Source organism: Scatophagus argus, chromosome 11 (genome assembly GCF_020382885.2).
Source record: "Scatophagus argus isolate fScaArg1 chromosome 11, fScaArg1.pri, whole genome shotgun sequence".
Lineage (NCBI taxonomy): Eukaryota > Metazoa > Chordata > Actinopteri > Scatophagidae > Scatophagus > Scatophagus argus.
Genome location: NC_058503.1, coordinates 1,929,843 through 1,956,245, shown reverse-complemented (window position 1 = coordinate 1,956,245; position 26,403 = coordinate 1,929,843). Strand labels below are relative to the sequence as shown.

At 40.8% G+C, this 26,403-nt stretch overlaps 1 protein-coding gene across 2 annotated transcripts in view; it reads right to left on the bottom strand.

Moving 5' to 3' along the window:
- Window positions 1-862: 862 nt before the first annotated feature.
- satb2 (SATB homeobox 2) overlaps window positions 863-26,403 on the bottom strand; it is a 45,834-nt gene continuing 20,293 nt past the window's right edge. Inside the window, exons 4-14 of one of the 2 annotated variants that reach the window (XM_046404189.1) lie at window positions 23,562-23,688; window positions 22,137-22,260; window positions 21,340-21,442; window positions 19,037-19,087; window positions 18,373-18,953; window positions 16,749-16,961; window positions 16,501-16,587; window positions 15,537-15,689; window positions 13,692-13,886; window positions 3,502-3,708; window positions 863-3,375 (exon numbers count right to left, since the gene is read on the bottom strand). In XM_046404189.1, the coding sequence (XP_046260145.1) occupies window positions 2,887-3,375; window positions 3,502-3,708; window positions 13,692-13,886; window positions 15,537-15,689; window positions 16,501-16,587; window positions 16,749-16,961; window positions 18,373-18,953; window positions 19,037-19,087; window positions 21,340-21,442; window positions 22,137-22,260; window positions 23,562-23,688 (2,330 nt within the window). In that variant the 3' untranslated portion in view covers window positions 863-2,886. The remainder of the gene's footprint in view (window positions 3,376-3,501; window positions 3,709-13,691; window positions 13,887-15,536; window positions 15,690-16,500; window positions 16,588-16,748; window positions 16,962-18,372; window positions 18,954-19,036; window positions 19,088-21,339; window positions 21,443-22,136; window positions 22,261-23,561; window positions 23,689-26,403) is intronic. The other variant, XM_046404190.1, reaches the window with a different exon arrangement.

Here is a 26,403-nt window from a genome sequence, read left to right as displayed (position 1 = left end):
ACCCCTACTGGTGTCCAAAAAACTATTAAAAAACAAAAGGTCCACACGTTGTCTTTCATATACATGAACCATATTTATTTTACTTATTTTATTTTGTTTTACCTTATTCTGTTTTATTTTATTTTATTCTACTATTATATGTTACTTACGTTCTTACGTTCTGTGTATGCACCAATCACCAAGACAAATTCCTAGTAATGTGAAACCTCTTCACTTACAATGGCAATAAAGACGATTCTGATTCTGATTCTGATGAAGCATTGTGGTTTATTATAAGCTGCTCTGTCATACACATCTTACATACACTGCTCATTGCTGCACTGTAAATGTGTGGCTGAAAACAGTCCCTGCAGATTTTTCCTGCTTTGCTAAAAACTACACTGTGCTATGGTATGTCTTTTTTAAAAATCAAACTAACATTATAATAATAGTCTGAGATTAACTAATATTAATTAGCTATAATAACTAAATATTCTTGATCTATTTTTAAAAATGTTGTTTTTCCCTAGGAATGAGTCGACTTGGGGGTGAGTGCCACAAATAGGGTAACTAGATTGTAGTATTGAGAGGTTCACTGAGGCATTAGTGGTTTTGCCTTCTTCATGAGATTTGTTGACCATAACCTGCTTTATACCTCGAGAAAAAACACCAGACTTAGTGAGCTTTTTCCAACTAACAGCGTATAAATGAGGGCCATCTCCGTTGCATTTTCACAGTGTCAGGCGAAGCCCGTTCCCCTGTGCTTAACTGATAGGCTTGGAGGAAGACTCGGCCCAGCTTCAATACGTCTGTCTTTGTCTGTGAGTGCACATGTGAGGATCCGTTACGAGTGTAATAATGTTAGGGAAATAAAAACCGACACTTTTTTTTTAAATTCACCAATTTTAATTCACTTCAACACTGGATGAACTAAGATTTCACTGGAACTGCATTTGAGTCTAACCCTGATTTCTGTCATACAGAAAAGCACAATAATATGGTGTGGAGTGATTGGCATTGATGTAATAATTAAAAGGCAGGTCATCCATTCGCTTGTAGCAGCCAATCAGGATAGATACAAAACACTATCCATTCTCCGATATTCTTTTGAACACACTGTATACTTGTACACAGCTGCACTGACATCAAACAAAACAACAGCTTGAATTATTTTTAAATACTTTTGTGATTGAATTTTCCCGGCACAATGAAATGAAACAATTTCACTGAGTTGTCCAAAGGAAAAAAAAACAACAAAAAAAACAGCACTCTTCTGGTAGTCCAAACTGGCTCAAACATTTAAAGTCACTCAGCAAAATATGAAATAAAAGTTCATCAATAACAATTTATCCAGTTGCGGGTATTTACAAGACATCAAAAGTGAAGAGTCAAATCTGCCACATTTCTTTAATGGCTCAAAAAAGTAGATTGTCATCAACTGCAGCAATGTAGCACAGTTTTCTCGCTTAACTATTTCTCTTTTCAACTTATCTACTATTTTTGAGAAACAGAACTATAAAAAACTTGCCATAATACAACATGACAGGACTTTTTTTAAAAATCCAATAACACTCAGTAACTGCTTCTTTTTATTTCCTTTCACTCTCTGCTCCTTTTCTTCCTCTTTTTAGGGCACACTCTTAATGTCTCTTGTTACCCAAACAACCGCCCAGTTCTGAAAACCAATATTTAAAAACCATGGAAATAAAACCTAAAAATAGCATGTGATGACAGCAATTCTAGCCATAATAACAACAATAATAACAATAATGATAATAATAATCATGGATAAAGATAGCAATAAATAGGGTTGGTGAAGTTTAAGTGCGGGTAGGTGTGGTGAAACACAAGACTGTGGGCACCAATTAGAGAGAGAGGAAAAGGGGGAGATGGAGAGAGGAGAGGAAGAGTGGAAGGGGTGGACTACCGCACATAAAGTGACTGATTGTTTGGTTGCTGAATCTCCACTCTATCCTTCCTTTCTTGACATTTTTCTCGCCACACATACACGGGCGGTGCCAGGAAGGGTACTTAGTCGTGGGTACATAGGCCCGGGTGTCCCTGCATGCCACATCCTCTGGAAGTCCGCTGTCCGAGCCAAACTGTCTCCTCTTCTAAGTCATTTTTGAAGTTCACAACCTTTGTGAGCCTCAAGAGGAGAGACTAAGGAAGGGAGGCAGGAGTATATCACATCTACAAAATATCAATGTCTTAAGTGCCATGTTGGATTTCTTGAGTGTGATTGTGAAGTGAGGGCAGGATCTGGAGTGGTCATTTCCATTTCCACCATGAAATGAAGCTTGTGGATGAACACAGGGACTTGTTCATCCACGCTCTCAGGCAGGCAACAGCATCTACCAACATCAGTGTGTGTCCTGAGAATGTATAGGATTGTCCTAGGATCCAGTCTATAAATGTCACTCAGTGGCGCAAATTCAACCCAGCATGTAAGGAGTACGCCTTGTAAGGCTATGCTCACACTTCAGAGAGGAGGAACGGGAACAATTTATGGACAAATCCCACCTCCTTGATGTGTCTATTCTGGCAGTTGGCTGATTAGGAGAAGGTTTTTCTGGTAATTTTTTATGCTTGGAGATTTTATGTTTGTGTCTGTTTCTAGGCTGGATATATGAGCAGCAATAGTAGTACCTAGTCATAATGTCACTCCACAAATCAGGTTTTCACAGATGTCTGTCTGAGATTGTCAGTACAAGGAGTCTTTCTGGTCACCTCATTGATGACCTGTATGTCAGCCTAATGGTTTTCTTGGTTAATCTGTGTCTACATAGACATTCACCTCTCACACAGTTTCTATGCAGTCATCCTCCATCAGTTCATGACCAGTTCCTCATCTTCATTGTCACTGTCTTCTTTTCTCTCTGTCCTCTCCGCTCTGTGTGTCGGTCTCTACCTCTGGTATTCAGCTTGCTCTCTAGGACTGGATGAAGAGCTACCGGGGGCCAGAGAGCCACCAGACCGGCCATGCCCCTTTTCTTTGCCTTCCTCCTGAGCAACATTGTTCCCTGACTGATTGGAGTTGGAGTTGGAGGAGGATGGAGGCTGGCTCAGCCCTCCTGTGCTCCCACCACTCCCCTCTGTGGACTGAAAGATCTCCTCAGCTCCATCCTCACTCGACTCTGGGTCCTCTGATCCTGAAAGCAGCTCCTCTTCTCTGTATTCACTGACATCCACGCCTCCACTGGCGGCAGCCCCCTCGCCAAGCTCCTTGAGACGACCATGGTGCTTGACGTGGTAACGCTGGTTCTGGAAGAACTTGATGATGGTGTGTTTGGGCAAGTCAAGCTGTGCTGACAAGGTGTGGATGGCCTCCTGGTCTGGGTACAGTCCAACATCCTGGATGAAGCTCTGCAGGATACCCAGGGCCTCCAGAGAAATCTAAAATGCACAAAGCCAGGATTCAGAATGATTACATGAATGAAAATTAAAACCAACAGAACAACACGTCAGTATGTGTAACGGTCACCTCATGATGGTCCTGAAAGTAACAATAACATTCTGTACCTTAGTGCGTGATCGTGGCTTCTTGTTGCTCCCACCACCGCCAACAGTGCCAGGTGGACATCCAGCTGCAGCTCCTGCTCCCACATTCTGTGACCCCTCCTCGCTCACCTGGGCAGATAGAGGTTCTTCTCGCATCGGAGACAGGCGGTGCTCCTTCATTGGGGCCGGGGGTGGCCTGTGAAGTGCCTGACGAGAAAGACAATAGAGCTGATTAATGGGGCACAGTGACCCCTGATCAAGACTGTAGCAAGGAATTAATTTAACAACCACAACACTTAATTTATTTTGCAACAAATACATTATATTTGTGTATTTGTGTATTCATCTAGATGCAGTGTACTTGGAACATGTGGGTGCATTTGTGTTGTGTCAGCATTTATGTCATTATGTATCAAACAGGCTCTATTACTTCTTACAGGCTACATTATTTTATTTACATCAGTAAATAAAATAATGTAGCCTGTAATCTGCCAGTAACTCTGTATGATGCAACACATCTTACAAAACAACCAGTAACCTATTCCCCCTCAAGCACACAGTAGCCAGGGCTGCAGGGTGAACAGAGGGTGAGAACAAGTGTTTCACAGCTCAGTGTCACAGCCTATTAACCAGCTCCAAGGCTGGCATTCAAACTGTTTTGTGTCCAGTATACCTTTGACCTAATGCGTGTAAGATTAGCTCTAGTAAAACGCCAACTACTTATCTGCCAGGAAGTCTCTTATTTACAAACTTATGACACTTCATCACTATTTAACCAGCCCATTCATAACCTCAGAGGGACAGAGTGTAGAGGGAGAGAGGACAGACTTTTGTATTAGCACTTAAACTAGTTCAGTTCAATTCAGTTCAGTTCAATTTATTTATATAGCACCTTATACAATCAAAATTGTCTCTAGGTGCTTTACAGAAACCCAGAGCTTGAACCCTCAAGCAAGCAGACAGTGACAAGGAAAAATTCCCTTTTAACAGGAAGAAACCTTGAGCAGGACCCCGCTCAGCTTCAGTGAAGCTGCTGTGGTTCTAGTTTAACAATGGAACAGAGGAAAAATGTAAAAGTATGTAGTAAGTAAGTAAGTGAAAAGTTGCCAGAGTGAATAAAACTGCTCATATGAATCTATTAAATTAACACAGTTGCAAAAGAGTAAAACAAGTGTATTTGTAAATGCACCTTTCAAGAAAAGGGTAATTTGAAATGTTTCACATAGGGCATAAAATGTACTAAAACAACACGTACAAGGCAATAGAAATTTGAAACAGAAAATGCAGTAAAATAAATAAATTAAAATAACCACAAATTCAAAACAATGTTTAGCCTTAATTTTAAACTATATAGAAGTTTACCCCAGCTATTTCGTACATAGAAACAAAAGGCAGTGCAAAATAATAAACAAATAATGTTTATGAAGGCAGATCGGATTGATTCAGTGCTTTCTTAACAAGTAATAAAATATCAAAGTCAGTTTTACACCCTAGTAGCCATTGACAACATCCAAAAAACACTAAAATAATTACTTTGGTTTTCTTTTAACTATAAGAAATTTAGGCACACCAGATCACAACAAAGTTACTCAGCTGTTTGCTTGGAAATGCTATAGGACTACTGTCACTTGATAGATGAACAGAAAAGGCTCAAGAATCAACCTATGGGGAACTCCACCAGTTCTTTTTGTTTGGTTAGACTTGTGATAACCAAATTTGGACCGATTCAGAGCTTCAGTCTAACGATAATCTCTGGCTAAACAATAAATCATTGATGTATACGGCATATTAATTATTGATTCTGCTGATAGGGAAGTACAAATATGCACTAGACAAGAATAACCTACTGATGATGAGGATTTTCATGAACTCCAGGTTGTAACAGTAAGATCAATGTTTAGCAGTCTTTCAGTGACTATTTTAAATTGTACATATAGGAAGGCCTAGGCAGGTGCAAAGAGAAGGAAAAGGAAAAAAATAAAGATTATAAAAGAGACATTGAGGTAGGTGTAGAATGTGCTTGTTATTCTGCTAGGTGGAGCTCTCACTGACAGAGAGGGTCTGGACCCTCTGGCTGTCAGGACCAGGGCAGGATGAAGTGTTGGGAGGGAAAGTGGGGACTTTGGTTGTTTGTCAGAAGGTAGTGGTTGTTGTGAGAGCGTTGTGGTCATGTCCCGCCCGTTTGCTTTAAGAGCAGGGAGGGGCCTCCCACTGGAATGCCCAGCTATAAATCTGTGGTGCATTAAAATTAAAGGACCCACATAAAGATAATAGTCATTCGCTTTTCTCTCCCTCTCTTCAATAATAACAGGGTATTACTTAAATAATATTGAGGGCAGGCCAGACCATGAAATTTCTCCGATTTCATTCGCAGGGGCTTTTTTGTTGGGGGGGGGGGGGGGGGGGGGGGCGGCGGGTGACCAATTTACAGGAATTGGGGAGGTTTTTCCTCCCTCCCCCAGTCTTCTGTTTCTTTCACGCAAAGTGACAATTTTAAATATTGAGAAAAGACTGTAAGAATGCTGGAAAGCCAACAACAAAGAAAGACATAGGACAGAAAAAAAGATATCTACCCCTACCCTAATGAGGACCACACAACCACAAACATCCCCACACAAACTGAGACACTTAATAACTAAATTGAGGGCAAATCATGGAGAGGATTGCAAAACCTACCCCTCACCACCACCCCCCCCCCCCATTCACATACCTTCATCATTTCTACGCTTATTTGGGCTGACAGCAAGGACTCTTGGATCAGCCACCACACACACATGCATGCACCAGTGGCAGGGCCTGGTCTCCCTCATGCTCTAATGATGATGTCAGAGAGCAGACCCAAACGGGGTCGGTTGGCTTTACCGCCAAAGACTCCTTGTCTCTCTTTTTCTTCAGCTGGTCATCCTCTTTCCTCTATGCTCACACTGTTCTTTCACACCTAATGTTTTTCTTCCTTTGGTGTCTTTTCCTCCTCTTCCACCATTCTACTATACTCTCACTCTTTCCTCCTCCTCCCTCTCCCCTCAGTTCTAATGCATCAGGACACTAATGAAGTGGGCCTCTGCCAAGCCCACATGACTCCACATCCTCATCAGCCCTGAACTGGTGGATGCCAGGAACCCCCACCCCCATCTCACTATGTCCTCCACCTCCTCCATCCAATTCTTCCCTCACTCTTTCTCACAGTTGTCCCTCCCATTGTCACTTCACGCTTTTTACACCTTAAATCCCTGACCGAAGCTCCTTCCACCTCCTGTGTTAACTTGCCTTGTGTTCTTCAACCTCTACTGTCTGTCTGTTACAGTCTGTAAATCAGTAGACCAAAGTTTCCTATTCCAGTCAAAACAATCTTTAGTTATGATAAAATGCATTATTTCCCATTTATATTTTATGAGAAATAAATAAGATTTCAAAAATATGCAATGATAATGGTACAAATATCTCAATACTGGTGCACAATTAGCAATGCACTTTTTCGACATTTCCTTGCTTGAAGAAAGTACCCAACACTGCAAGATGACTTGTTGTAATGAGCGTCTTCTTTCAGCAAATATCATGGGTGTGTGAGAACCTCAAAACCAAGTGATAATCATTGAATTGATCTCCTACTTTCTGTAAATGTGATTCAAACTTTAGTCATATCTCAGGCAGAGGAGCCTTAAACACCAGGCAGATTAAGTAGAAAGGCTGTCACACATGTCAGTCACAAATGTCAGTCACTGCCTTCCAAAATGACCCATAGGACCATTTTCTGATCCTTGGAACCCATCAGAAGGACTGCATTGTTTTTCAGTGCCCTCCTGTTTGGTTTGGGGGTGTAATGATCCATTGATGTGGATATACTGTAAAGATTCACTGATCAGCAATTCATTATCATCACTGTGAGGAGAAAATATTGATCCCTAGCATCATATTTAAGATAAGAATGCATTTGACATTTCCATTCTAAAGCTAATCCTGTCTTATGTCAATAGAAGCTTACAGTATATTTAGCCCTTTTCACCTTCACCATTCCCTCCCTCCCTGCCTGTTACTCCTCCCATCTCTGACCATTACACTTTGGAAGAGACTACATGTCACTTCAGAGCAACACAATACAGCCCTGCTCTCCCAAAACCGCAAGCACAGGAGCCCTGCAGCCAGACCGGCTCTTCTCATGGCATGATTCAATATTCCTGAGAACCTTCTCTCTCTCCCCTCACCCTCACCCCTACCCCAGCCCTCTCTCTGTCTGTCTCTCTCTCTCTCTGGCAGTCCTGTGCATGTACTGCAGTAAAATGAAAAAGTTTTCTTTTAAACGTAAATCAAGGCAAATTACGGCACAGAACTATGAAAGAATTATAGAACATGAAATATTCATCTTCTCCTTAATGAGCTCTGGTCCTCCAGGGCCTTTAACTCTCTCTCTCTCTCTCCCTCTCTCTCTCTTCCTCTCTCTCTCTCTCTCTCTCTTCGGATGGGGGAGGAGGAGTGGGGCAGTGTGGGACCACCAGAGAAACCATTAACATGGAGATAAATATGTAATGAAGAAAAAAAAAACCACTTCTGTTAGTTTTGTGCATGACTTCACCTATCCTGTTAATCAGTCAGTTTTTTATTTTCTTTCTGTCTACATCTTTCTGTTAGTCTGTGTCTTTCTCTCACTTGTGTATCTGTGTATCTGACTAAGTCTCTGTGTGTGAGTGGTTACGATTCAGAAGGACCGGAGTAGATGAGTCATTGCACATTTCCTTTTTTGTAAAATAATGCTTCTTTGATGAAAAACTGTATACACGTAACGTTACTGAGGCTAGAGTGTGTGTGTGTGTGTGTGTGTGTGTATTTGTCTATGTGGTCATATTTGTGCACATGCATGCATGAACTTGTTGTTGTTGCATATTTTTTTCATTCAGACTGCGTGTGGTATTCATTCCATTTATCAGCAATTAAACAATTAACTTAATTGTGGTTTGCCAAAAAGCCCAAACCCCGCCTTGCAACAGTGAATAAGAGGCCACCGGGACGCAAGACTGGAGAGAGTTACAGAGAGAGAAAAAGGCAGCTACTTCCTCTAAAAATGTACAAACGAAAGTTTTAAGTTTTCCCAGAATATAAAAAAACAATCACATATTGGGAGGAACACTAGCAATGCATTTCATCATGACAGAGAAGAGTAACCTTAAAAATGAAAAACATTTCATGTGGTATGATCAAGTGGCAACCTCCAGGGCTGAAAAATGAAGTGCCAAAAACTGCAGTTCCTCAAACGGCCACTTGAGGCTGGCTCCAAGGGCAAGTCAATGTCCATAAGACTATACAGCATAAATAGATGTGTTTACAAATGTTTAAAAAACGGTTTTGGTCTTTATAACTAGTGTCTTTGTTCATGACAACTGCACAGGGGGTGAATTTTTATAAAACTCACTTGTTTAAATTATATCAAGGCTTAAAAGTTCTGCATAATTTAGTGACCGCTTTAAATAACTATGCTAGCTTTCTGCTACACATCACCTAACTTGACCTTTTGTGTCTCTTACAGAATTTTCCATGCAAATATTGAACTAAAAATATGGTTTGCTGAGTGGTCAATTGTACCAAAAAACTGTCCAAGAATTCTGTGTTCCACTTCTTTGACCATTTTTGGACTAACTGGTAGTTAGGTGGAGTCCAGCACTGTGAGGATGGTAATGGCACCACACTGAGCTCCATAATAGCTCTTCAGAAACCTATAGGTGACATGATAGCGCCTACATCCATGTTTATGACCTTTCAAAAAGACCAAAACAAACAGTGTGCTCGTCAACCTCAATAATTTCTGATTTTCCTAACCTGTCTGTGGCACTCAGTCACAATTGATTCAAACTAAAGACGTAAATGTTTGAAAATGTTTTACAAACATAAAATTTAAGTCTAAAACTTTCCAAAACAGCTGCGTCTATAATCTTGAACAAATGTTACTCAAACAGGTGTGTGAGACAGATTTATACATATTGGGTGTTCTAGTATTTAAGTGAGCAGCCTGTGTGGAATTGACCTACAGTGTCCATGTTTGTGGTAGTGAAGTTAAGTGTCACCTTGTGCAACAATGTGTCTCACTGATGTATTTTTATTAGTTTTTGAACAACACTGGAGCTCTGTGGCACAAAAACAAGATAAATCAGGCTGTGGATAAGCACGCAATACTTGTAAAAGGATCAATACAGTACTGGATTTGGTCTTTTGAGAGGATATGTTGACAAGAAGAAAAATAAACTCTTTAAGATGATAGCTTCCTTTAGTTAATAGTCGATTTGCATTTAATACGTATATATAGCAGTTCTGACTCTGGGTGCAAGTGTGGAACTCATTACATTACATTAATCCTATGGACACTTTTGTCCAAAATGCCTCATATTTTCCCCTTGCAGTACAAATTTGTATATTATAGTGTGTTGCTAAGGACACACACAGACAGAAGGACTTGAGGACTGAAACACCAAATCACAATAGCAACCTTCACAATAAACTGCAATTATTGTTGTGCTCCAGTTAGCCATGCAATGTGTGGCAGTGATCCAGCATGAACAATATCAGGACCATGAAACTGAAGCAACAAATTGTAATTTATCCATCACTGCTATTATTCACATCTGAAATTTGCCTACTGCGATGTGACAAAATGCCTTCTGTAAATAAATGTTTGAATTCATACACTGGGATTTTTAAAGGTATCCAAGAGGTCAGGTCTAAGGAAAATCATCTGATCTCTTGAACTGGCTCTCCACTGATTCTATCAGTTTACCGATCATAAGAAGCACTACTTCAATGGCCTGGTGGAACCTTTCCAGACTTTGAGAAAGTAATACCCAGTTATGTCAACAGGGTTTTCTTGGCACAGCCTTGGAGAATTTACATTTTTAACAGAGACTCTGTGGGGTGTGGAGTATAAAATACATGGGCACTTTCCAGGCACCTCTCATTATTCACAATTTTTCACTGACAAGAGTTGTTTCAGCTTTGGCAATAAGCACCCTTCTATGAGATGCCAGAAAAGTACCTCTGGATTAAAGTGAGACACAAAGAGATAGGAGGAGGGGCGTAGTGGTTGTTACATCTTGTTCTAGTCCACCACTCCTGGGGTCTCAGCCACAGTAAGTGGTCACACTCACACACACACACACACCTAGGTTTGCAGCAGAAATCAATTTAGCAAAAACAATAAAGAAATTATTTATATTGGTAGACTCTGCCAAATTAGCTGTGGGACGCACTTAACTGCTAAAGCCCTATGAATAAGAGCTATGGAGCGAGCACCAGGACCGTGTCACTCATGAAGAAATGTGATGCTGCTGAGGTTACTGACATGCAGACACACACACACACACACAGCACCTGCAGACCTAACAGACCACAGAATCAGAGGATCTCCCAAAACCCCCAACACGCAGAAATGGCTCACGCTACTGTACATATAGGCCAGTCCACACAAACACACACACACATCACTGGTGTGTGTAGTAACTGTACAGCTATGCCTCAGCACCACATTCATATTTAATGTGTATTGTGTGGTTGTTACAGTTATAGAGACCCTCTTGTTGTCCACAACACAAAAGGCTGCTCACATTACCAACTATCAGTGTGAGATTCTGTATATGTGCATGTGTGGCAGATGGGACACATGTGTGGTCTGTGGTGGCAGGCTGGCTGGAGCCTGGGGTTGGTGGGGACTTCATCTGGGACGGAGGGGGGTCTGAAGACAACGACATGAACATACACATACTTATACACTCACACACCTCATTTCACCACAGTTCATCTCTCTCTGTCTCTGGAGGTGGGTGGGGGTTGGTGGTGGATGGGTTGCAAAATGGGCGTTATGAGGGTAAACTTATTTTTAGTCTGTGCTGAGAGTGTGAGAGGAGCAGAGGAATGTGTTAATGGTGCCACCACAGCTTCCTGCCAGTCTTCCCATCAGCCTTTAATACAGAGGTCTGAATGAGAAGAGAGAAAAATTGCTTGGTGGCGAAGTGGAGGTGGGTGGAGCCCCAACACAACCCATAGGATTCATGTCGAGATGCTAAATGGGAAGTTTTAGCTTTTGCCTGTTTCTGATTTATGGCATATGGTATATGCTATATGTGGTATATAATAGCTTTGCAGTGAGGAGCAGGGTGGGCTGGTGGTTAGACAGATTATCTCTCACCCGGAGGACCTGGGCACTACTGAACTGTATGAAGCAGTAAATTCAGTTTGTATTGCTGACCTTTAATCTTTTTACAGTGTACAAGCGTGCCACAACTTCCTGTTGTTGATGCACTGGATTCCAACACATTGGATTTAAAGGATTTAGTTTTGATTGGCAGGATTGGGTTGGATTTAGTTCAACACTTTTGCTTTATTTACTTTTTCACACACTTCTTGCCAATGATGACAAGTTCAATAACTCTCTCAAATCTGTTAGTTCTAAATATAGCTGGAGCCAGTAAACATCTTAGCTTTTAAAGACAGAAAACACAGGGAAACAGCTAGCCTGGCAATGTTCAACACTCACTTGATACCTTCAACTACTGACACCTCTAAAGCTCACCAATAAAATATTATATTCATCCATCCATCCATTTTCTACACTGCTTATCTGTGCAGGGTCGAGAGACGGGATACATCCTCAACTGGTTCTAGTCAATCGCAAGGGCTGACACACAAAGATCACACAAAGACAATCGCACACTCTCACACCAAGGGACAGTGTAGATAGCCAGTTAACCTAATGTGCATGTTTCTGGGATTGTGGGAGGAAACTGGAGTACTCGGCACAGGGGCAACATACAGACTCTGCACAGAAGGGCCCAGACCCAGACTCAAACCCAGAATCCTCTTTGCTGTGAGGTGGCAGCGCTAACCACTTCCTAAAACATCCTAAAATGTTACATCTCGTTTGTTAATCTTCATTGTTTTAAAGGCTTATGTGCTAGACTGTTACTTCACTGATTATATGAAGTTCCTTAAAAATGACACTGCAAGTATGAGATCAGTGGGACTATCTCAACTCAAGGCCAATTTAGTTGCTATTCTAAAGCTTTCTTTTACATCATACTGTGTGTTCACTGGCAGATAAAATTTGCAAGCTATCATGGAATTATAGATTTCCTCTTTTCTGAGCCATTTAAGAAGTTCTTCTCCATGTTAGCTTCAGAGTTCATCTACTGATGAGGGTCATTTGATATTTGAAAGCTCAAGAACAGCAACTAAATCTAACTTCAGGTGTGATTGTTTTGTCAGCTGTTGAATGAATGAACTTTGAAAGCCTTTCTAACTTTTATGGCAGCATGGGTGAACATTGCTTGAAGTGCTCAGAAACATTGACATTTGAACATCTATAATTCCTTCATTTGCTGATAAAGATCATGTGATATTTTCCAACTTTTATCCTGGAACTTTTTCAAAGCCAAACTGACTTGATCATTCTCAAGTTAGTCTCCTGACCTCAGTTCAAATGAACATATTTTAATTGCTGATGACTAGATTTTAGGCAAACAGTGCCTTAAGTAACCAGTAAAGATGGACCTGTGTACAGACGTGTGTGTGTGTGTGTGTGCACGTTTGTGTATGTGTGGGAAGGTTTGCAGTAATGACAGAGGCCAACACGTCAGTGTGTTTCCTGCATCGATCTCCCTCAGCCCTCCATCAGCCTGCTTTCCGCCTCAAGATCTAATGTGGCATTTCCTCCAGAACCACACCACCCAGCAACAATGTTTACTCTTTGCACCACGGGAGCACGCACGCGCACACACACACACACACACATATAAGCAATAATGATGGCATGTGTGGACTCTGAGGGTGAATACAACTTTATCTTTTCTTGACTGATAAAATGTATTCAGTCATGACACGTGGTTGAATAAGTCTATACATGTGCTGTATATGCTTATGTTTCTATGCGATGAATAATGCTCTATGTTGTGGATCACATTTTTACCTGACATGTCTTATATGTTAGGATCATGCTCAAAAGAAGCAGATATGTTTAAAGGAATAGTTTGACATTTTGGCAAATTATTGGCTTTCTGGGGGAGATTTGGAAGAGAGGATTGAAACCTCTGTCATGACTGTCTGTTCAGCATAAGGATACAGACAAGATTTCTAGCTTAGCCTTGCACAGGGGACAACAGTTAACCTGTCTGTGTCTCTCTGGAGATAAGAGGTGCATGTTAAACCCAGCTGTAAACCGTTTCATGTCTGGTACTCACCTGTGTGTCCTGTGGCAGGTGAAGGACAGTGTGCAGCCTTTCGGTGTGATGGTGCCTAGACTCCTCTTCATACGCCAGGTCTCTGTCTGCCTGTGGCAAGGTCAAAAACCTCCGAATGGTGCACAGGTTCTCCCACAGAGTGCGGTTTTCTGGGCTGGGGTTCTCCTTCCACCGAAGCAGCTCACATAGCCAACCCTGGAGAAGAGACAGAGACAGACATGGAGAAAGAAGGTGGTGCTTAGGGAGATCTTCAAGGAATTTTCCTTATTTTGGGAAATGCACAATTTAACATTCTTTCTAAGTGGTAGGGGAGAAGATTGATAACACTCGCGTGTCTCTATGGTAAAGCCTGCAGCCAGTTAGCTTAGCATAACGAAAGGACTGGAAACAGGAGGAGTCTGGCTACTGTAGTCCAAAGATTAAAAAAAAAAAAAACCCAGATCATCCAGGTAGACAACTGGCAGTTGGTTTTCAACTGACTTGTGTATTTCTATTGTCATTTTCTGCTGCAACTTTAACATTTAAAGATATCTCGTTAAATACGGTGATTCGACCTATCTGGTATTTCTGCTGTGCTTATTTTATATAGGCTTCTGTGTGTGCTTTGCTAACAACAGTGACATCTCACTGACAGTTGGATTAAACATACCACTGAAACTCAAGCTGTCATTTTCTTTAGTGTATGGTCCCTCAGTTATGTACATTAGGTCTCCAACCAAAAGTTTGTCAAAGTGGTGTTAATAACAATATATAACATCAAACATGAACTTCAGGTGAATGACATGTATAGTTTCAAATAACATCATGAAAAAAAGAAAATTAAATTGTATGTAAGCTACATGATGCAGGGTTTGTCCGTTGTAAGATATTGTAAACAAACAATGTTGTGAGCTTGCCAGGCAACCAGAGGTAGCCTTATGCTAAGCTAAGATAACATACTGATGGATGTGGCTTCACAGCAGACACACAAGAGAGTGGTTTCAATCTTCTCACTAAGTCTGTGCAAAGGGAATTTACACAATGATGCAGAATGACAAAAAAGGATAAAAAGAGGATAAGTAAAGATACGGACACAGTCTCACAAAATGTGAGAGTCAGAACATAAAGAAGGGAGACTTATTTAAAGACTTATTTAGCAATAAAGTTGGAAATACGCAGTGTGCGTGAGGTATCTGTGGGAAAGAAATATGGGGGAAGGAGTGATGGAGAAGATTTAATTATATCTGCTAGACTGGTTCAGTTTGTGACACCAGCTGTTGTGTTCAACCAGCCACCTCGGGCAGCATGCACCGCTAATAGCCTGATCATCACTCTCTTCCTCTCCCTCTGTCCTTGTGGCCAGCTGCAGCAGATGGGTGCGCTGAGCCGTGACCCTCAGCCACCCCCAGACCCACCAACCTGGGGGACCTTGCTAACCGCACACAAACACATGCACGCACAAGCACGCACATGCTGTATACATGATGCATACATCTCTACACATTACCTTTCTCAAGCTTACACCTGGCAACGCATAGCAACATGTGGCTATGTTATGCTAGAAACTTTATCCATAAGGGAATGTTCTCTAGAAAACTATGTTTATTTATGAGTATTTTTTTTTTTTTTGCTTTATTTTTCTCACATTTCTCCCTAACTTAGTTCTTAGTTCACACCTCTGTCAACCTCCTGCAACCTGTAAGCCATAGTTTATAGTGCTGAAAACAAAACAATGGAAAACTGTTCATCATTAGCCAGGTAACAGGTGATAGAGCTGATGGCTGAATGTGTACACTGTGGAAGTGCTCCAGGTTTGTTCTCTGCAGTGACCTTACATGGCTTCCTTTAGTGCAGTTATTCCCTCACCTGGCTCTTGTTGGCGGCCACCTTTGCGAACAGAGCTTGAGACACCTTGGCTCTCTTCATCTCCTGCTGAATTTCGTCATAGATGCCCGACGTAATGTTAACCAGTGACTCTAGCTTCAGTGGGAGGTCTGGAGCAGGGCCAGACGGCTTTGGCTGAGAGAGAGGTTCAACACATGATGTAATATACAGAATGTACACATGAAAGTCATGAAAGTTTTAAGAGAAGAAACTATCTAGATAAGTTTGGAAGGAATTATCATAAAGGCATACCATTCATTACTTAAGGATTCTGCTGCAATGTATGTATTCTAAAACTACTAAGAGACTTATCCACAAAAGCAAATCCTGTGCATATACGTGAGGAAAGGTTATCAGATGATGATCAGGCCAAGTTGCTCTGAGAACAGACATACAGTGTTTCCTGTATGAGCATCAGCTGCACATCTGCAGCGCACGTCTCCACATGAATTTTGTTTACAGATCAAAGTCATTAAGTCCTCCTTTTGTCTTTCTTTGTTGGTTCTGTTTGAATGAGCATGTATTGGCTCTCAGAAGGCTTGTATACACAGTGTTTGAAGTCATCCACAAGACATGTACAGACCAGCTAGCTTACATTCCCTCAGTGTAAACGATGCTGAGATAATTTTACAGAGACATAATAAGAATAGCACACAAATTCACTCAGAGCCATGAATGGCCATTTGCCCTAACATCAGAACTTCTTATCACTGATGTTGCTAACTTGTTATGTGCAGATGGAAAGAAATGTCTAAATACTGTATAGTGTACTTTATGTTTACAATATGCTCCTATGATAGCTTTGAAGCTGTTTTTTTTTTCTTCCATTATAAATGGAATTTCTTGAAGATAAAAACTTTTAAATCCCAGCATTGGCTTTAAGACACAATACATTACGTGCTGCAGTGTACTTTGAGAGGGCAAGTTAAAGATTTAGATAACTCACCGAGTTGGAGATCTTAGTCTTATTCTTCCAGATGGAGGCCCAGGTATCAGGGGTTATCTGGTCATCCAAACTCCTCTCCCACACTTTCTATGCACACACACAAGACACAAAGCATGTTGCAATCAAATGTTTGCATCACTAGGGTTAAAAATGCAGCCATCAAACGAATCTAAGTGTTTTCTATTCCTCTACTACTACCCATGAAAGACCCTATAGTAGAAACACTTATTGCTACTTACTATACTAACCTGTGAGAGGCGTGGAGCACCAGGGTTGGAGGAGTTGGAGGCTGGAAGGCCAACTGAAGGGTTCATGGTGCGCTCTCTCTCCTCCTGGTAGATTCGGTCCCTCTCACTCTCAGGCAGGTTAAGGAAGTTCTGCATTGCTTTCAAATTCACCAGCAGAGACTGAGAGGCTGTGCGAGGGTCTTCCTCCTTCCGCAAGATCTCCGACAGCAAGCCCTGGGTAATGAAGATACATTTGACCAATCTGAATAAGGATATGTTATTAGGATGTGTTGTTAGGACATGTCACAAGTGTCACCATTCAATGTTATTTTTCTGATAAACAAACTAATATGCATAGAAGTGTTTTCCTCAAAATGTGGGATGATTAGGTATTCACCGTTAGCCTTTGGTTTTTATTGTCATTGTTAAAAAATGTGTTAAACATTTGATAAAGCAGAAGAGTTTGGGGTGCTGAAATGTTTTGCATCTTTGATTGATTGATTGATGATTATTAAAATATTTGCAAATTAATTGTCTTCCAACTGACCAATTGATGAACCAGATAATCACTTGAAAATACTGTTGATTAGATTAAATTAAACAAATCATCATATGTCATAACGATTTTTACAAAATAGGTTACAAACTGTTACCTGTAAAAAGCTAAACCTGTCACATAAATACAGTGAAGTAAAATGTACAGTAATTCCTTCTTATATGTAGGGGAATAGAATTTTAAAGCTGTTTGAAAGGGAAATTTCAATTCAGTTTCAATTCAGTTTATTTATATAGTGCCAATTCACAACAAAAACTCAAATTTCATGACACTTTCCAATTAGAGCAGGTCTAGACCAAACTCAAATACTCAAAAGAATACTTCAAATTTGCACTTAAGTACAGTACTTGAGTAAATGCACTGAGTTAAATTCTGCCACTGCTTATAATCCAGAATATAATATATAGAATATATTGTATATAATATACATATGTTGGGTTTTACCTAATTCTTTTAAAGTAATACATACTAATTTTTGGTAAAACCTGGAAATAATGAACCTTAGATAGCAGTATTAGCATACACTTAGAGACACACAAATGCAGGTTTGCTAAAACACACCTGGCCTCTATACCAGTAGGTATGAGCCACCTCCCATTACATTGATCTAATGGGGCGTGTAGTAACCAGTTTAGCACAGCCTGAATGCATCAGGTGTTTGTGCTGCTGCGAGGGCGGGGAAGGAGACTCAATGACCCAGCAAGCTACCCTGCCATGCTTCTGCTAATCCCACTGAAAATATCACGAGGTGGGTGACCACAAAATTAGCCAAACCCTGTGTGAAAAACATCAATTTCCATTTATTTCTATCAAATACAGCAATTAACTCCTCTCATCCGATGTAGGGAGAGAGAAATATGATCCGCTCAGTAATCAGTGGGGGCTCTTTTGGTATTACCTGACACAATGCCACTGCAGGACCTACATAATATATTTATTTTTCTCCATCGTCAACTTATTGCTTATGCCACCTGATTCTGCCATCTGCCATTTTTTTCACACATCACAATGATCCTCTGATCATTTTACCAGAACACTTTCCCTGCTGTCCTCCAAACTTTTTGACAACAGCATGTCCTGTTTTCGTACCTGTGTGCGGTTGAAAGCCACACGGGCGAACACAGCCTGGGAGACGCTAGCTCTCTTCAGCTCATCTCTGACCTGCTGGTAGATTTCGGAGGAGACCTCAGAGGCCGAAGAGTTGTTTCCAGGGTGGTCACCAGCTTTGGATGAACCCCGAGGTATGGGCGGGTGGTTGAGGAACTGCTGGTTGATGGCCTGGGGGTGTTGATGGGCCAGCAGGCGACTAACGGCTAGTTGTTGGTTGATGAGGTGGGCCATGGCAAGCTGTTGACGTACCAGCTGTGGGGAGAGTTGTGGGGAGAGCAGCCCACCTGGCCCCAGCAGGGGCTGCAGGGCACCAGGCGGTGGTGGGGGGGGAGGAGGCACCTGGCCAGTGCGAAGAGGAGGGCTGTGGTGGAGGGGGCCATGGGGCGAGGGCTGTTGTTGGGGTGGAGGGGGCTGCTGAGGTGGCTGGGAGGGCGGATCTCCTGATCCCGCCTTGAGGAGGGGACTGCCGGTTCCCAGGTGACTGAGCTGGGCCAGGCCTGCCAAGTGAGGAGGAGGTCTTTGGCCCAGTACGCAGAAGTCTGCCATGTTGTCTCTCTCTACTGGAGGAGAAGGGACAGTCAGTATGGTCAAACACACAACTTTACTTTTGCATCATGTCAAAATAACTGAGAAGATTCCTTACTTTTGATGTCAGTAGCATCTCGTCCAGACCACATCTTCTCCAGGTAATCTACTGCTCAACAAAACAAATGTAGAAAACCAATCAGAGAGGGAGGTCCTGATGTTGATATACCTAATCTCACCTCAAGGTCCATATAATGAACAGAATCAACTCTGAAGCTCAGAAAAATGGAAAATTGAACATCCACAATTCTATGACACTTGGTCAAAACCAGCTGATGGAGCAGATGACTGAGTTGAGACTGATTTGTCAACTGCTAAGACAAATAGTCTAATACTGTACACCTATTCCCCTGAGCTTCTAGCTATGACTGACATTTATTGCAGCCAATGAGAGAGCAGTGAATTCTTTAGTTGTCCCAATGCCAGGTAAACATCTGTCACTGTCACTCCTTCTATATCCCTCTTTCTGTTAAGACTTAGTGTTCAACGTGATGTTCAAGGTGTAGCTCCTTAGGAATGGGACAGACATATGTGCCCAATGGGATCGTCTTGATATGTTGCAAAGAGAGGTCGTGACATGATGAAACGCCGTGTACCGCAAAAACTTAAATGTCTTTAATCAAGACAACATATGCTTTTATGTGTATGACAAGACCCTTGATTTACTTGTTTAAAGCTATTTCATCCATAATAATCTTTATAAGACACTATAAATTGTTAATTAGATTGTTTTCCTGGTTTCTATAACTGCAACTAAAATTCCCAGAATTTTGAAGCTGCTTTGTAGTATAAGTACAAAATTTCTTTGCTGCAGTCCAAATTCTTTTTATCCAAGCACTTATCCCTTTCACCTTTTCATGTATTAAAAATTAAAAAATTGTGTATCATTTGATCCAACAACCAGTCTGATAACCTTTAATAAACAGACGGGGTGTTTGTTGTTTATTTTTGGAACTATTAAAGCACCGGGACATCTGTTTTTCTGTCGTACGTCTTATGTGTTCATTATTGCCAGCCACTGATGATTTTCTTACTTTTAGCAAGCCAATCTCATTTCTAGTAGTACATTTACATATAGTGCATTTATCTTAGGATTCCTTATTTTAAGCCCAGTGTGCTATTTTGTAATAGCATATTGTGTTTAAAAAAAGCCTTATTTCAGGATGATTGCAATAGCATTGGATGCCAGATTTCAAATTATTGTGACATTGTGAGGTAATGGTGGTGCAGTGGTTAGCCCTATCGTCTCACAGCAAGAAGGCTGTGGTTTTGAAGCCACCTGTCTGTTAGGGCTGTTCTGAGTGGAATTTCCACAGTGACTTGTGAAGGGCGTATCCTGTCTCTGTGTATCTGTACTGGTTTTAAGATATACTGACTAAATAGAAAGCCTTATTTCAAAACAATGGCACTAAGATTTGGTAGATTTAAGCGCATCTTCCTACATATTGAGAAAATAATTCTATCTCTGTATTCACACAAATGCACTTGTTAATCTGACCAGACTAGTTCTATCTAGCAGATATCTGTGGGTTCTTTGAGACTAGATATGTTTTACAGTTTTAAAAAAATGTTGGTGAATGAAAGTTTCCTTTTTGTTGAGACATATTTTTGCTTATTTTATAATAATATTTTCCCAGCATACAATTGATAGTCCAGTGTCAGTTTTCCCCTGTTGCAAGCACCAGTGCATCATAGGTGATCAAGCCATACCACACTTAAATTATATTCCTCACAGTAAATGGATTTACATTCTTTACTTTATAGGGCAATGGTGGGTTGTTTACTCACAGCCTTGATTCTTGGCTCTGAATAGGAGACTACAGCCATTCTTTCATTCATGACGAGAGAGAGTGGTGAGCTTGAACAAATGAGCAGAGTATTTAGTCTTCTATTGAAAAGCAAAGGACCACTGAGCCTTCTTCAACTTCCTAAAGTTGTTTTCATCATCGCCAATCTCTGCTGGCCCCAGAAGCTTACGCAGCAGGCTGAAGTGTTGACCTTAAGTACAATTTAGTATTTATATTTTAGTATGAAATAAGTATTTCACTTGCATTTTTATTTTCTCCTACTTAATACTTTTAGTGCACTACATTTTTAAGTCAAATACTGCACTTTTACTCCACTACATTTATTTGATAACCATAGTTATCATTATTGATTTCAATAATGGGAAAAATATTCATCAGATCTAATGGCTGGTAATCGGTCTCCTCTAGCATGCAATATTTAAGTATATTTATTGCTGTTGTACAAAAGTACTATTCATAAGGGACTTTCACTTTTACCTAAGTAATATTTTATCATGATGTCAACTGTAAGCGCATTCAAGGAAACTGGCCTCCTGTTTTCTTTAGAGCATACCTTTGATTTTCTTGTACTTCTTGTACCAACGACCAAACTCCTGGCATTTGGCAGTGGAGACATTGGCATAGTAGGAACTATTCACTATGGAGGAAATCATACTCTGAGAGAGAGAGGGGGGAAAGATAATTAATAACCAGCATAATATGAAACGCTTACACTCACGCAACAACCACATGGCATGCTCACATAAACACACACACACACACACACACACACAATAGAAATAGACAAACATTAATCATGACTGGAAGCCACCCATAGAAACTAAAGCCAGTACAGTACAGAGGGAATCTCCAGCCATACACACACATGCTTGTAATTGATGCTGCGGTCAACACCCCACCAGAGCTCCATTTAAAAACAGTACAAACACATATATACATACACATAAATCTCACACACCAGTCATCATTAAGACCAGCATAGAGGGCTGAACATGCAGCTGGGGAGTTTAACATAAATTGACGAGACAGTTATTAATTTTTGGGTTTGAGTTTCATTAAATGCAGCAATAATCGAAACAATGCATGATGTAAATTTTTAATTGATTACTTCAACTCAATTCAATTGAGTTTATTTATATAATGCCAAACCAAAGAAAAAGTTGTCTCAAGACACTTTCCAATTAGAAAAGCACTGCATGTGATGGTGTAGTCAGTGAAGGAGACAGATATGAAAGGTTATCGGATTGAAAAGTGACTCTCTGATGATGAGCCTTTGATTTTGATGTGAAGGTGAGGTCAGAGAACATGAGGTATGATGTGCTGTCATGTCACAACAGGCAGATGTGTTACCTGTGACAGAGGACACTCTTTGGCCAGAGTGCTTTGGTTCATTTCCTTGAGCAGCTCTTTGAGAGCGTTCCTGACGGTTGCGTGGTTCCACTGTTCACAGGGCAGGTCCTCCAGCTTTGAAAAACTACAACAAGCCAAAACCACACACATGAGATACTTGAGATACAAAAGGACTAACCATTAAAGTGAAATTGTTTTACAGTTCAATAAATAGTTCGACATTTTGGGAAATATGTTTTCACTTTGTTGCAAAGAGTAGAAGAAGACTGATACCACTCTCATGTCTGTTCTGTAAATATGAAGGTACAGCCAATAACCTCAGCATGTTCTCACTCTTGGTCAGTGGCCACGAAAGCTTCAAACTATGATGCTCTGCTTACCCCTGGAGTGTCAGTTTTGAATGTGCAGGAAAGCTTGCTGAGAAACATTTCACATATTATCACATATTATGAGTTGTGGAGCACTATTAACATTGTGAATCAGTCCCAGTTTGGTTAGGTTTAGGAACGAAGACTACTTAGTTAGGTTTAGGAAAAGGTTGTTCTTTGGGTTAAGGTAGTTAGGTTACTTACATGAGTTTGGAAGAAAACTAGTTGTAACTTGCTGTTTCTTGAGTAAAGTCCTGCTTTTGAGAATGGTGTCGATCTCTTCATCTAAGTCCTGCCAAAAAACTGAATGTGCCTAGGAGTCTTACTATTCCTCTAACCCTGAAGTAACACCTACTTTCAAATGTCCACTATTAACCTCAATCCACCACTTCCTGTATAAACCTACAGTATATTCCAGCATTTCATCTCAGTATTTTAACCTCAAATAAATTGCTGCGGCACTGAGTGTGCCAAAGATATGTCATTGCCGTGGATACGCACATAAACATGCAAACAAACCTGGCTGGTATGTGCCGAGACAATAACAATAATAACCCTCTCATCTGGAGTTTATCTGTTTTTATCTGTCCATCAAGATCCTGCATCACTTATTCGAGGGAACTAGAAGTTCCTGGCACATGGACTCTTCCCAACACAGACAGATAATAGATAAATCCCCACCGGGTTGCTTAACTGGAGTTTTAGTGTTTCAATATTGCCGCTTTTGAATTTGATAGATATGGTAAATTCTTGAACCGCAGTCAGCTGCAATGACATCAGCAGCCCAATGGACCAAGTGTCTGATTCAGCGTAGCCGCACACGTTGTATGGTTTAAAAGCCATAAAACACTGAGATCCTTTCTAATGTTGTTTTTCATATTCAGCGGAGGAGGTTTTGGTGAGCGAAAAGCAACCGATTTAGAATGTAAATATTTCCACTGTCTCACTCTGAAAAGCCACAGTTTCTTCCACACTCTAATAAATGAATGAATCTAATAAACTGGATCCAAGCATGCCTGGAAACTTGTGACATTTCACTTTTAAAACTCGGTCTAACCTTTGCAGCTGAATGCGTAGAGTGACCATGTGGTAGACCTCCAACAACATGTCAGCGACCGTAGCTTCTGGTGCGTCGGTCAGGAAGTGGATGGGCAGAGGGTTCCACCTTCCCACCTTGATGATGCCTGGACAGAGACATAATGTTTTTTTTGTTTGTTTGTTTTAAACATTAAACAAAAAATGGTAACAGGAAAATGTAGACACCGTATGAGCTGATATTGTATGTACTGCTGTTGTGAATGAGGAGTATGTAGGCATGGCTACTAGGAGGCAGGCTTGACATGTCTTTGTTTCACACAGCCTCCAATTTACTGAAATGTAAACACTACAATAAACAATGCATTTCCGTGCTGAAAGAGTAGGGAGGTGATTGTTGTAAATGGCAGGCATACAAATTGCAGGACTCCTGACACCAGAAAGTTTAGGTTTAGCCAACGAAAGTACTATGGCTAAGGTTATGGATAATATTTATTTATTTATTTATTTTTGGTTCATCATCCTGGAAAACAAATGAGATACACTGTGGGTGAATAATTTACTGACGTGTATCTGTAATATTTTTGTGATTTGACACCTGCGTCAATTAACATTTCCTTCTTATGGTAATAAAATAAGGAATTAATAAAATATTATTAATGTATTCGTTGTTGCAAATTAGCTGTATAGCACGGTAATTTCTAGAAGACAGGGCTGATTATTCCTTCTGTTGAAGTTATCCTGAAAAGAGAAAATAGAGTGAAAAGTCGGTCAGTAGTACTATTACTATTACTTTAATGTATCACGTGCATGTATTCTTATTGGATCTCTGCTCTAATTACCACTTGTTAGCTTACGTATTCTGCTGTGAGAACTTACACTGTTGATACAGTTGCCAGTAGAAGTTGGTTGGTCTCTTCATAACAACTGATATTTGTTACCTTGCAGTGCAATATCTACAGATAAAGAGTGTGTTCCTTCTTATAGTTACACACCTTTGTTTTCCTAGATGACTCACAAATGCACAAGTGATGGACACACTATCAGAAGCGCAGTCCTGCAACACATGCTACCTTTGGAGTGGACTAAACTGTATTTTATTTCGGGGATTTTGTGTATTAAGGAGTCTGTGTCATTGCAACAACAACCAGAAATCACCCAAATTTACAGGCAGGAAAGACCATGTTATGTAAACACGTGTGTCTATGAGTAGGTGTTTGTATTCCTGCTGTTGATGAGGGTCATCATGTGGAAGAATTGATTTGACCAGTTTAGTTGAATTTCTTTAAGATACAGACAAAAAACATGCAGGCACAAGCCATTACATACACACACACACACACTCTCATTTCACCTACTTGTTCACCCACCATGACGCACTCACACACACCCTTGCAAAGTCCAACATACACACAGTCACACACTCACAGAGGTTTTTTCATAGGGACTGGCTGGAGCTGTGAAAACTAAACAAAGCTAATCGCATTACTATCCTCTAAATGAGATCCAGACGGGTCCTCTCTCTCTTTTGGTCCCCTTGTTCCTCACTCTCTCCCTCCTCCCCTCCCCCACACCCTCCTCTCTCCTTTTTTTCCTCTTTTTTTTTAGACTTTTTTAGATTTCCCCCTGTTATTCCTCCCCCTTTTGTCATTCCCTCTTTTTGTTCTCTTCCACTGTGTTTATATCTCAGTTATATCTTTGATTACAGTCAGGCAGAGTTATGTTCTTAATTATCTGGTCACGGGGGGCATTAGAGACATTACTCATTTCATAAGTTCACAAGACACAAATAAATCTTCAAATATTTTTAATGTAAAAACTTGCAGCATCATGTTTGAAATTGTAATGTGAAATTGCCTGAGTTTTTGTTTTTTTTTGGTCACATATGAAATAACATATTCCACACATGACATGAATTTCACATGCAAAAGAATTTAACTTGTGTTTTCTTTTTGTAAGGGTGGGTGTCATGAACACGTTTTAAAGAGCTGGAATAAAACACTCAGTTCATTTTACAACTGAGAGGAAAACACTGAACCTCTCCTTCTCTCTTTTTTCTTAGTTTTTTTTTTCTGTCTCTTCTTCTTTCATGGACACAGACACACAGACATAAAAACTCTTTCAACTGGCTGTCTTCAGCATTCAGCGTCTGCACATCTCAGGATAAACCATAATAATTTTGCGAATGCCAAGTTGAGTGGAAGCAAACGCATGAATAAGCAGGCAGACACAAACTCACAGAGGACACATGATGGCACACAGAGAAGTGGACATGTACATGTAGCAGCTTGCATGCAAGCAAACACCCACCCACGCACACACACGCACACACACACACTCACAGTGTGATGGTAAATGCATTAATAATTGATCCATCATTTTTGGTCTGCTGTTCAATGGGCTCTGCTTCTTGTCCACATTTAAAAGTAGAAATCATTGTTCCCATTTCCACATTAAAATTCCACCTCCCAGTGAATTGCTTTTATGTGGCCGGCTGGTGGCTTGGCTCATGTCTGAGTGTGCCCATCCGCACAAACCCAAATCCATACACAAACACTCACTGATGTCTCTGACTCCTCTCATCAACACTCGCACAGGCCTGCCCACATGCCCGTGCACGCGCGTGCACGCACACACGCACGCAGACGCACATGTATACACAGCAATCTCATTGTCCCATGCTAAAATAAGACTGAATGGTCGCAGCATTCTGCACACGCATGCTGCGCTTCTTCCAAACTGGTTCCAGGTTCCACCCCTGGCACACACTGAGGTAAGCCCCATAAGCCTGACTCACCCCTATCATCCATCACTGCACCCAGAGGAACTCCTCTTGATGAAAATCTGTCATGCTGTCATTTCAG